This window comes from Chelonia mydas, chromosome 9, assembly GCF_015237465.2.
Source record: "Chelonia mydas isolate rCheMyd1 chromosome 9, rCheMyd1.pri.v2, whole genome shotgun sequence".
Taxonomy (NCBI): Eukaryota; Metazoa; Chordata; order Testudines; family Cheloniidae; genus Chelonia; species Chelonia mydas.
In genome coordinates, this window is record NC_057855.1 from 101,256,137 (window position 1) to 101,268,545 (window position 12,409).

The 12,409-nt window shown below is 46.5% G+C and overlaps 1 protein-coding gene across 2 annotated transcripts in view; it reads left to right on the forward strand.

Annotated features, from left to right (window-relative positions):
- LOC102932572 (mitochondrial ornithine transporter 1-like) overlaps positions 1–12,409 on the forward strand; it is a 46,737-nt gene that overhangs the window by 29,141 nt on the left and 5,187 nt on the right. The window contains exons 6-7 of one of the 2 annotated variants that reach the window (XR_005226844.1): positions 10,910–11,068; positions 11,767–11,895. Coding sequence is in view for 1 of the 2 variants with exons in the window: in XM_037909296.1 (XP_037765224.1) it covers positions 10,910–11,068; positions 11,767–11,894 (287 nt within the window). In the remaining variant the exon portion in view is untranslated. Of the gene's footprint in view, positions 1–10,909; positions 11,069–11,766; positions 12,382–12,409 lie in introns of those variants that run through there. The other variant, XM_037909296.1, reaches the window with a different exon arrangement.

A 12,409-nucleotide genomic window follows, 5' to 3' on the forward strand; every position in this document is an offset into this window, starting at 1 on the left:
AGGCTGAGGGGGGACTTGAACCCAGGTCTCTCACAGCCCAGGTAAGTGCCCTAGCTCAGTGGTTCTCAACCAGGGGCACATGTATCCCTGGAGGTATACAGAGCTCTGCCGAGGTTACTTCAGCTCACCCAGATATTTGCCTACTTGTACAACAGGCGACATAAAAAGCATTAGTGAAGTCAGTACAACCTAAAATTTCATATAGACAATGACTTGTTTGTACTGCTCTATGCTATACACTGAAATGTAAGCACAAGATTTATATCCCAGTTGATGTATTTTATAATTATAGGGTAGAAATGAGAAAGCAGTAATCTTTCAGTAATACTGCGCTGTGACACTTCTGTATTTTTAGGTCTGATTTTGTACGCAGGTAGTTTTTGAGTGAGGTGAAACTTGGGGGTACGCAAGACAGATCTGACTCCTGAAAGGGCACAGCAGCCTGGGAAGGCTGAGAGCCCCTGCTCAAACCAACCGGTTAAAAGATATCATGGAGGCAGCAGTAGTGGCTGATGATGATGATTGTGAATCTAGCCCTTTAAAAATGCCCAGAAACAAAATGTTTAGATTTTCCAGATCTGCTGAGAACCAAACTCAATTACTCAATCAGCTGTACTGGGGACCCCAAATCCAGTGAAGGATTCATTTACTAGAACTTCTGCTACTGTTACAGCCTCTTGGGTTCCTTATTGGATAAACTTCAGGGCACTTTGTAAAGCAGCTGGGCAGCTGACCCGTTCTGCACAGCCTCAATTTTCTTTTGGTCAGTGGAAATCCCCCCTGACTGTCTGTGTGTGCTGGTTAGGTTACCTTTTTGGAACAACTCACATTTTTTTGGGTTCAGTTTCAGATTGGCAGCTTTAAGCTTATCACAAACCATTTGTAGATGTGCGGGTATCTATTCAAAGGTCTTTCCGTATACCGGGATATCATTTAGGTATAACACGCATTTTGAGAGAGGCATGCCATGCAGTACCTTCTCCATAAGCTTCTCAAACGTGGCTGATGCATTACACAAGCTGAAAGCCATCACTTTAAATTGCCACAGGTCCTGTTCTGTTCTGAAAACAGTCTTTTCCCTGTCCTTTGGTTTCACTTGCCAATACTCATTTTTAAAATCCAGTGGGGAAAAACAGACTGAATTTGCTGCAGCATACTATCACCTATTTGTGGCAATGGGTAAGAATCCTTCAAAGTGACTTAATTTAGTTTTCTATAGTTCACATAGAATGTGATGCTGCCATCTTTTTTCTTAACCAGAACCATGAGTGAGGCCCAAGGACTGGTCGAAGGCTCAATTATGTCTTTGTGATACATTTCCTTAATGATCTACAAAGCCTCCCCATGCTAATTTCCCCCTACTGTTACTCACACCTTCCTGTCAACTGTTTGAAATGGGCCATCCTGATTATCACTACAAACGGTTTTTTTCTCCTGCTGATAATAGCCAACCTTAATCGATTGATCTCATTAAGAGTTGGTATGGCAACCCCCATTTTTTCATGTTCTCTGTATATCTATATATCTTCCTACTGTATTTTCCACTGCATGCATCTGATGAAGTGGGCTTTAGCCCACAAAAGCTTATGCTCAAATAAATTTGTTAGTCTCTAAGGTGCCACAAGTACTCCTAGTTTTTTTTCCTGATACAGACTAACACGACTACCACTCTGAAACCTCTTCTCTCTTAGCAACTGATAGTCAGGTGGCTGTTTAATGCGTGAGTTTTCCCCAGTATCAGTCTTGTGCTGGACCAGTGCAGTACAATCTCTGCCTTTGATGGAACTGGAGAATAACTTCTGATTTCTAACCAAAAAGTAAAGGAGTACTTGTGGCACCTTAGAGACTAACCAATTTATTTGAGCATAAGCTTTCGTGAGCTACAGCTCACTTCATCGGATGCATGCAGTGGAAAATACAGTAGGAAGATATATATATATATATATATATATATATATATATATATAGCTCACGAAAGCTTATGCTCAAATAAATTGGTTAGTCTCTAAGGTGCCACAAGTACTCCTTTTCTTTTTGCGAATACAGACTAACATGGCTGTTACTCTGTAACCAAAAAGTGTCTTAGATCATTCTGCTGCTTCTCATTTAAATCTGAGGTACTGCATTGGAACAAGTCCAGTCAAAATTCTGGGAACTTACCTTTATTTCCTTCCCCTTGTAGTTTTCTTCTACAGTCGCATTTACTAGATCTGCTGGTTCCCATTTTGCAACAATGGTTCCCTTTTTTACTTTTTTTCAGAAGCATTTGGCAAATGAACAGGAATCCATTCCTGCTTCAGATCCACAATCACTTTAGCAGCTAAAATGTCCCCCAAGACCATAGGTCTTAATGCAGGTCTCAACCAATCCCCATCTTTTCCGTGCTGGAATGCTACCACAGCATGTAGCTGTTGTTATGGTTTCTGACCTCCTGGAGGCAGAACAATTTGTTCACTGCAAACCAATTGCCTATAAACAATTTTTAAAATCTGGGCCACCTCTTTGAAGGGAATTTCCAGACTGAATTTTTAGGACTCCTTTCCTGTCATTGATTCCAGCGGTTGGACATAATAAAATCCAAAACAACAGCTCGCTCATTGACTAGCTCAGCTACCAACATCTTGCTCAAATTGCAGAGGTTCAGTTTTCAAACCTAGTTTTCCCCATTTTTGGACAAGTGCATGTTCCCATCACTATCTCCATTTGAGATCAGTTTTTGGTTCCCTATTTCCTAACATTACTAGCTTGTCTAGTCTAATAACTTATGTGTGAGCCACTGTCCGCAATTCTTGTGCATTTCACAGATCCTATTACATACTCAATAGCCAGACTCCCATTATGGTTGTTCAGCTGCCCAGATCTAATCAAAAACTGTGGGAGTAGTTCTTGTTCCTCCAAAGTTTGCACTTTCAGGTTGGTGTCCCCACATTTCCCAAACTGGGTAAGGGACTTTCATTAGGTTCTCGGGATGCTCTGTCCTGGGCTGCCTTAAATTTATAATAACCCTTCCTTTTGTAGCCAATTTTTTCACAGTACCAGCATTTAACTGAATGGCTTCCCTTATTTTTTGCATCCTTGCCAATTTCCTTTCTTTTGTAAACCACATTAAGCATTTTTTTTCAGTTGTTGGATCATGTCATGAACCACATTAGAATCCTCTTTTCCATCATGCATATTAGACACAAAGCTGTACTTACAGGGTTCCTGGTGATCAGCTTCCATCCTCCTCACTAACGTCTGCTTCCTCTTCTGGTGGGCTGCTGCAAGGAAAGAGTCAAGTTCAGAGGCAAATTCCACAGCCTCTCAGAGTGACCTTGGCCTTCTTTCACTGATCTTAATCTGCAAATCCACGTCCATCTGAGCATCTATAACTTGGTGCATTCCTAATGTATTCTAGAAGTCCTCCTGGCATCTAGATATGCCAGGAACACAAATCTCCTTAGATGTGGTCTCTTTCCCCCACACTCCTTTTAGCTCTTAGCTGTGCCTGGCTAGCTCCGATTGATGACTAGCTCCAAACTTCATGTCAAGGGCTTGCACCAGATACAGATAACTCAGTTTCTTTTCTGGGAGTGAATCCTGCAGCACCATCAGAGCTGGGCCATTCAAGTTAGCTGCTAGAAACCACCCTCTCTGTTCATCTCACTAGCCATTCATTGGGGCTGTGAAATTGAACTGAGCTACGTAAGCCTCCCAGGGAGTTTTCCCCTCACAGATAGTGGGATTTTGTACCACTTGAGTTGGAACAATCCAACCTCTCCTGTCTGGGCCTGTGTGGGCTACAAACAGGATCAAGAACTGTTGTAAATATCCTGTCTTTCCCAAGTTCTCTGGCTGGCCTGATTCCTTGCCTTGGCTTTTCCTGTGGCTTCTGACCCTTTGATTTCTTGATGAAGCTAATCTTTTAGCTCCTAAAGTCCTCAGTGCTGCTTATCAGTGTTAGCAAGTTCTAAGTTGGCCAAAGCTTTCCTGACCTTCCCTGGTTCCTGGAACACCCTCTCCTCTTTCTCCTCTTGCTGGTCACATCCTGGATCCACGTTGCCAGTCCAGACTGAGAGTTTCTGTAGTTGGGCTGCCAAATTGCCAGGATACTTTGTAGCTGCTGCCCTGATGAACATTTTATCTCCAGCAGCAGGTCATCTCTCAGTCATTGCTAGGCAACCTCCAGATGTCAATTTAATTTCTTTCACTAAATCTCCAGCTCCTATTTTAAATTCTTTTGAGACGTCTTCAGCTCTTGTTGTAAATCTTGTTTTAATTCCTTTTGGCCATCTCTGATTTCTGCAAGCACCTCCATTATTTGTTCCATCTTGGTTCCACAGTAATACCAACTTATAATTTCTCTCCTTGGAAACTCTATCCCAGTGCTAACACCAATGTTGCCTATTTGACCAAGTGGTTAGCCAATAGTTGTGGCCTTGCTGAGTTGTTCCATTTGAAGGATAAATTGATTATGTGAGTCAGGTACTTCTTCAGTTCAGTCCTCTTTATTTACAGAGAATGTCCACAATGTCTGGTTTTCCTGAACACAGTAGGAACAAAAAACAAGAGGCAGTTGCCTTGTTGAGCAGTCCATGCCTGCTTTCCAGACAGTCCTGTGTCTCAAGGAGCTCTGTTCCTGCTCCCTGTCAGGGCCACACTACCAGTGCTCCTCTGGCTTTCTCTAGGCTTTCTGCTGCTTTCTGACACATGCAGCTCCACCAATCTCTTATTCTCCATGAGTTAGTTTTTGCTCAGGCTTTCCCATGCAGGCCAGCACTTTGAGCGCTGGCTTCTATTGATTCAGCTATCTAACTCCATAAAGGAGTTTAATTATTTCTTCCATTTAGGCTGAATAAAAGGCAGCCAACACATCCATCAGCTTCATCAATGTCTAGGATTGCCCATAAATCAAAGACACACTTGCTGGCAGCCACCAACACCCTCCAGCACAACAATAACTTGTATTACAGTAGTGCCTAAGGGTTCCTTTCAGGATTCTGGCCCCATTTTGCAAAGTATTGAACAAAAAAATTAAAAAGAACTACTCCAAACAGTTTATAATCTAAGTTACAACCAGGGTAAACAAGTGCAGCAAAGTACAAAGCAGCCAGGACTTTCCTGACTTTGCTGGTGAAAACTTCTTGATAGAGACAGTAGAAGAAATGTTGTGGTTACAGGATTATTTTGATGTTACTTTGTACGCCATGGCTAGTACTAAATTTTAGGGTTCTTTTCCATTAGCTCAGGTACTAGCTTCTTAATGTCCACACGTAATGTAAACCATCCATTTTATTAATGATGTGCTCAAAGAAAAAAATTTACAAAATCAGCTCAGTCTCTTACACCTTTCTTACATGATGAGGATGACATTGTTAAGTTTATGATGGCAGTATGCATATGGTCATGAAAACAGTGTCAAACAGATTGCAAACAATATGCTTTCAGCTTGCTTACAAAGCCCTGGTTTTGTTACATCAATTTCCTCCTAACCAAAAACAGACACAGAAAGAGAAAAGGCAGAAGAGGAGGGAAAAGGAAAGAGATGCTTTGATATGATCAGATGCAGGTGTGAAGTTGTAGAGTGGTTACCTCAGGCCAGAGCTGGCACCTCTGTCAGGCAGGCAGGAACACCCTTGTCCACCAACATTCAGTCAGGCTGAAGATTGGGGAGCGGGAGCAGGGTCAGTTTGATAGGGGAAGTTTCTTCCTCTCCCACATCAGGATCAACAATCAAACAAGCAGGGAGGGACCACATTCAGCACAGCTGGGTACATTGTCAAACCCCAGAGACACAAGAGTCTGAGCCTCATTGGGCCTGACATCCACTAGTTCTGCAACTTAGAGTGGAAAATAAGAAAAGAGACAGACACAAACACAAGTCAACAAAAGCCATCTTCCCTTGGATTCCTTTGGGTTTTAGGTCCCACCCTCATACATAGTTTGCCATCAGCCATCAAGGCAACCCTGCAGGATTCCAGGAGTCCTTTTACCCAAAATGCTCACAACATTAGGGCCTTGTCTGGAAAATGTTTGTTTGGTGCAGTCCAAACACTCCTTGTCTGTGACTAGTCTGTGCACCTATAAAAAAAAATCCTGGTTCCCAAACCAGGCCAGGCAAGTCCTCCATGTGTATCAGGTTAGAATCGTAGAATCATAGAATATCAGGGTTGGAAGGGACCCCAGAAGGTCATCTAGTCCAACCCCCTGCTCGAAGCAGGACCAAGTCCCAGTTAAATCATCCCAGCCAGGGCTTTGTCAAGCCTGACCTTAAAAACCTCTAAGGAAGGAGATTCTACCACCTCCCTAGGTAACGCATTCCAGTGTTTCACCACCCTCTTAGTGAAAAAGTTTTCTTAGTGAAAAGGTTCTCTCAGCATGACTGTGCCTGAGGAAATGAAGCTTCTCCAGATTCCAGGACCTTGACCATAGCTTTAATCCACTATAGTCTCTCCTGAAGTCAGGCTCTGGCAGTGGGCAGGTTCCATTGTCATGACAGATGTCACCATGGAGAAGCTATTTTTGGTTTGGTATGTACCAGTTTAGAGGAGATGGTTGGTATTCTGAAAGTTCTAGGTATTCTCAGTGCTAGTGATCACAAACTTCCAGAATTACTGAGCCATACCAACTCTGACCGTGATCTTATTAGCCCTCCCCAGCTAGGTTGTATTGCTTGGAGATTGACCACTCCAAGGTAATCCAGGGGATGTTCTTTCTTCTGAGTCGGTTCTGAACCAATCAGAGCCCCAGTATGTTGGTTAGTGGCACTGTGGTTCCCATCTGTATCTAGTTACATTTTTACATGAGGTGTCATCTGACGGATGAGACACCATGGTTCTGATCACTCATCATTCAGTGAAGATCATCTGGCACTTTTTTGGTAAGAATTGGGGTACGAACCCTAGTGTCCTGACCAAATTCCAAGTCAGTCACTTATATTCTTCTTCGAGTGCTTGCTCATGTTGATTCCATTCTAGGTGTGTGCGTGCCCATGTGCACGGTTGTCGGAGACTTCTGCCTTAGCAGTATCCGTAGGGCCAGCTGTGGCCCCCCCTTGAGTGCCACACTCATGCATCGGTATGTCAGGCACCACCGGCCCTACGCCCTCTCAGTTCCTTCTTACCGCCTGTGCATAGCAAGGGCTAGTGATTTCATCACTTCTGACTTTGAGGCTTAGGGCATTGTAAATAGTTGTTTATAGTAGTTAGTGTTAAGTAGTTGTTAAGTGTAGTTAGGAGTTAGAAGTTAGAGTCCCAGGCGGGATATGCCTCTGTCTCCGGGGGTTTAAGCCCTGCGTGGACTGTAGCAGGCCTGTGCCAGTAAGTGACCCCCACAGCAGCTGCCTCAAGTGCTTGGGGGAATCACATGTGAAGGACAAATGTCGTATTTGTAAAAATTTTTGACCCAGAAATCAGAAAGAGCAGGATATTCATTTGCGGGATCTCCTCATGGAGGCTTCCCTTAGTCTGGCTTCCGAACCGTCCCACCAAGACTCACCTAGTACCTGGGCCTCAGTGCACAGCGCACCCCCGTCACTGGGCTCTGCCCGTCACCGCTCCCCATCACCGGTGACCAGAAAGAAAATGAAGAAGCACAGCTCCCTGGCACCAGACAAGAAGGGCCGTGGGACCCTCCAGGGCCAACCCACCAGATGATTTTAAAGAACACAAGGCCCTGCTTCAACAAGTGGCTGAGAACGTGGGCCTAGAGGTAGAGGAGATGGCTGAGCAGGACAACACCCTGTTCAATATCCTCTCAGCCTCTATCCCAGCCCACTCTGCACTACTAGTACGTAATGGGGTTCTGAAAATTGCCAAGGTCGCGTTGTCCATCCTCACTCCTCCAAAAGGGCCAAAAAGGAGTACTTCATCCTGGTCAAAGGGTTCGAGTACCTTTATACCCACCCACTTCCGGGCTCTCTGGTTGTCTCTGCAGCCAATGAAAAGGACAAGCACGGCACACCAGCTCAACTCCCCAAAATAAAGAGGCCAAAAGACGACCTTTTTGGGAGAAAAATGTATTCAGCAGCCAGCCTGCAATTCCGGGTGGCGAACCATCAGGCCCTCTTGGGCAGGTACAATTTTAACTTATGGGACTCCCTCCGTAAGTTCAAGGAGTCCCTCCCGCAGGGTTTGGCCCAGGAATTCGGCACCCTGGTGGAGGAGGGCACTGCAGCGGCTAGGTGCTCTCTCCAGATGCTGTGCGACTTGGTGGCTAGGGTGGTTGCATCGGCGGTGGTGATGAGACGCAGCTCCTGGCTTCAGACCGCCGGCCTGTCCCACGAGATGCAGACCTCGATCCAGGGAATGGTCTAGTTTTGATGGGAACGATTCGATGGGAACGGTCTATTTTTGGAGCAGACTGATGCGAAGCTGTATGGGTTAAAGGACATTAAGGCCACCCTTCGCTTGCTGGGCATGCATACGCCGCAGTCTGCACGGAAGCAGTTTCGGCCAAGGCCGTGGCAGCCTCATCAGGGGTCTGCAAGGAGAAGGGACAGAGACACGACAGAGACACGACCTTTAGTTGCCACCACCTTTCCTCCTCCCGCTCCCCTGCACAGCCCAGCCTGGTGAATAAGCTTCTGGCCCCCGGCATGCTTCGTTTTGAAGGTGCGCTCGAGAGCGACGCCCCAGTCAATTCCCCGGATCCACCTTGTTCTTTCCTCGACCATTTCGTCCCTATCGTTCGGCCTGGTCGCAGTCACCTCGGACCGCTGGTTGCTGGACATAGTATCTCAGGGCTATACCCTGCAATTTTCAGCCCTGTGCTTGGGGGGGCTGGGGGGGCTGCGCGCTGCCTGCCCATCCTGCGCTTGGGGCCGGGGGCCACGCATTGCCCATCCTGCACTCAGAGGCCGGGGGGCTACAGGGGGGGCCTCCCGCGGTGGAGGGGGGGCAGGTCCTCAGGTGGTGGGGAAGGGGCCGGCCGTGGGCTAGCCTCCCCCAATCGGCGCTTCACCTGACACCCATGTTCACATATCATTATGCGCTTACCCAGCAAGCTCGAGATGATGCTGGCTTTGGCAGAGCAGTGCTGCAAGCTGCAAGACTGTGAACTCCGAGCCCTCCTCCACGGATACTGCTTGTGAGTCACCTCGCATGGAATCGACATGAGCAAGCAGTCGAAGAAGAAAAAACGGTTACCTACCTTTTCGTAACTGTTGTTCTTTGAGATGTGTTGCTCATGTCCATTCCATTACCTACCCCTCTGTTGGAGTTGCTGGCAAGGAGGAACTGAGAGGGTGTAGGGCTGGCAGTGCCTGATATACTGATGCATGAGTGTGGCACTAAAGGGGGCACCACAGTTGGCCCAACGATACCACAAGGCAAAAATCTCCAACGATTGTGCACGTGGACACGCGCACACCTAGAATGGAATGGACATGAGCAACACATCTCGAAGAACAGTTACGAAAGGTAGGTAACCATTTTTTCTGCTACCCTAAATTACACTGTATCAAATGGATACAGGAGTTGTCTTTGCTTCCCATCCTTTGCTGAAGGGTTGCTGTGGGCTGTTAAATATCTATGGTCTTCCACCTCAGAGTAGAGCCCTGCAGCGGGACTTGGATCCCATGGGTCCCACAGGACCTGCTGCCATAATAGCGGGAGTGGGTGGGAATAGGAGTGTGTATTGCGGGGTGGGACAGGAGCAGGATTAAAAATTGTCCCACACAGGGCTCTAGTTCAGAGATCGCTGTGTTTCAGTGCTGGATGTATGGATGACATATATATTCCCATGATGAGTTTGGGCTGCAGATGGTGAAAAGAAGAAAACTGAGAGGAGCAAGGTGAATTTGAGGAGTTGTGGAAAGATGTAACTGCTGATTTCCTTGCTTTTTATGGTTTGCACTGATGAGATATGCACCTCAAAGCATATTTAATAAATAGGTAGCAATGCTGATAGCTAGTCACAGGGAGCGAACTGTGTTGTTACGTATTACCCCCTTTATACCTCCCTTGTGCGTTGACATGGGCTCCCCTGCCAGACCTGGTAATTGTTGCTCCATCCTGGTGGTTGTTGAAAGGAGCTATAAGAAGCCCCTTGGGAAGTCCAGGAAGAATGAAGCTCTATAAGAGGGGACATGGGAGGAGCGCAGCTTTGCAATGGGGCCAGGAGGGGAAGCAGTGCTGTGAGGGGTATGGGGCTGAACTTGTGCGTGGGTCATCAGAGAAGAGCTTCACCCCCACTGCTCTCTTCCCCCTCCTTCTGCCATCCCCAGGCCAAGCCACACACAGCCCTGCTTATCCGCACAGACACTCACTTCCCTTAGGCTTTCCAGTGAGCTGCTGCATGGTATGCCAGAGGAACTATGGGGGGTGAGCAAGGATATGGGGCTAGCCTGGGGGTGACTGAGGAGGTGGGGGGCAGGGTTCTGGGGGTGGCCTGCAATGGAAGAATTGTCCAGTGGTTCAAGAGGAGGCTGGTTCAGTGGTTAAGATGCTACCCTAGGGCTTGGGAGATCTGAGTTCAAATCACTGCTCTGCTGCAGAGTTCCTGTGAGACCCTGAGCAAGTCACTTGGTTTCTCGGGCCCCAATCACCATTGTACAGTGGGGACAATACTTCAGGAGTGTGTGAGGATAATACACTAGTGATTGTGAGGCACTCAGATACGTTGGTGAGGGAGGCCAGACGAGCACCTCAGAGAGATTAGACGTGGGAAGCCCAGTGCCTCTTTGGTGAGACATCAGCACTTACTGGGCTCCCTTAGCCCAAGACAAAAGCTAAACTCCAGACAGGTCTGCTCAGCCTCTAATCATGTAATTCATTTGCCTGGCCTGGTCTGTCCCCCTGAGTCCCAGTACTGCTGGGTGCTTACACTCATTTTCTCTTACTTTGCTTGCATTTCTCTGGAGGATCTGGGAGATCCCCAATGACTTTCCCCTTTTCCACACTGAGGTCTCTCTCCCTCTGTTGAATTTTAGGTTCTCTTCCCCTAACAGTGAGCGGTGGGATGGGGGGGGCCTGTTTCTGGCTGGCCGTCTATCCCATTGATTCAGTGAAGTCTCGGATACAGGTGCTTTCCATGGCAGGGCGGCAAGATGGCTTCCTGCTCTCCTTTCTTCATATTTTGAGGACAGAAGGTAGGTGACACACAGATAGCTTCATTCACTGAATCCATCTCTAAAGTTAGACGTTTTAAAATCAGCAGGTCCAAATAACTTGCATCCAAGAGTTTTGAAAGAGCTGGCTATAGAGTTTTCTGGACCATTAACATTAATTTTCAAGACTCAAGAAGCTCAATCTGTTTATCTTAAGAAAGAAGTTAAGGAGTGATTTGATTACAGTCTAATAAGTACCTACATGGGGAACAAATATTTGATAATGGGCTCTTCAGTCTAGCAGAGAAAGGTCTAACACTTCAAAGCTGAAGTTAGACAAATTCAGACTGGAAATAAGGTGTAAATTTTGTTAGTTAAACATTGGAACAACTTACCAAGGTGGTGGATTCTTCATCACTGACAATTTTAAATCAAGAGTGGATGTTTCTGTAAAGGATCTGCTCTAAGAATTATTTTTGGGAATTGTCACACAGGAGGTCAGACTAGATGATCACAATGGTCCCTTCTGGCCTTGGAATCTCTGGTTCTCCTAGGGTTCTCGGAAAGGGGCTCTGGACATTTCCCAGGTTCGGTCTCTCCTGCCTGGGAGGGTTTCCCTTGATATCTTGCTCTGGTTGAGAATCTCACCAAGCTGAGGCTGTTGTGGGCTCCGAAGGGGACGTTCTGTTTGTCTGTCACAGGCATGGTGAGCTCACCTGATCGTGATGTTTGTGTTGTAGGTTTCATGGCTCTTTACTGTGGACTGATGCCCACAGTGATACGCGCACTCCCCTCCAACGGCGCCCTCTTCCTAGCCTATGAAATGACGAGGAAAAAGCTAACTGGCCTGCTTGATAGGACACCCTGAGGTCAGAGGTCAAGGCCTGATTTGGAAGGTGGCATTATAAAGCAACATGAACTAAGTTTGGGACTCCTCTCTGGCTGCTGTGGCCAAACCTTTCTGGATGGTTCTCAGTGCCTTTGGACTTTTGACACCTCCCAGCCTGGGAAGGTCAGATGTCAGCAGGCACTGAGCAGGCTGGCATTTAAGGAGTAATATTATGTTCACAGGCATTTCAAAGGGATGGGGACAGGGTTCAACACCTGGGCAGTGCAAAATTGATTTCCTTCTCCAGTGGGTTCCCTGTGTGCCTCCTTTCTAAAAGTCTACTCTTTAATCTGCATTTCTGATCAAACCCAAGTGACTTGTGTTTGCTGAAATGGAGCAGAGAAGTAAGCATGCTCCAACAGGCAATGGTGTCTAATATGATATGTTTGTCTTTATGTACATAGATATAATGAGAATAAAACTTTCCTAGATTTTTGTGGCAATTAATTAAAATCTCTAATCTGGAGAGGGTTTTTCTGTTTTGATGGGGGAGA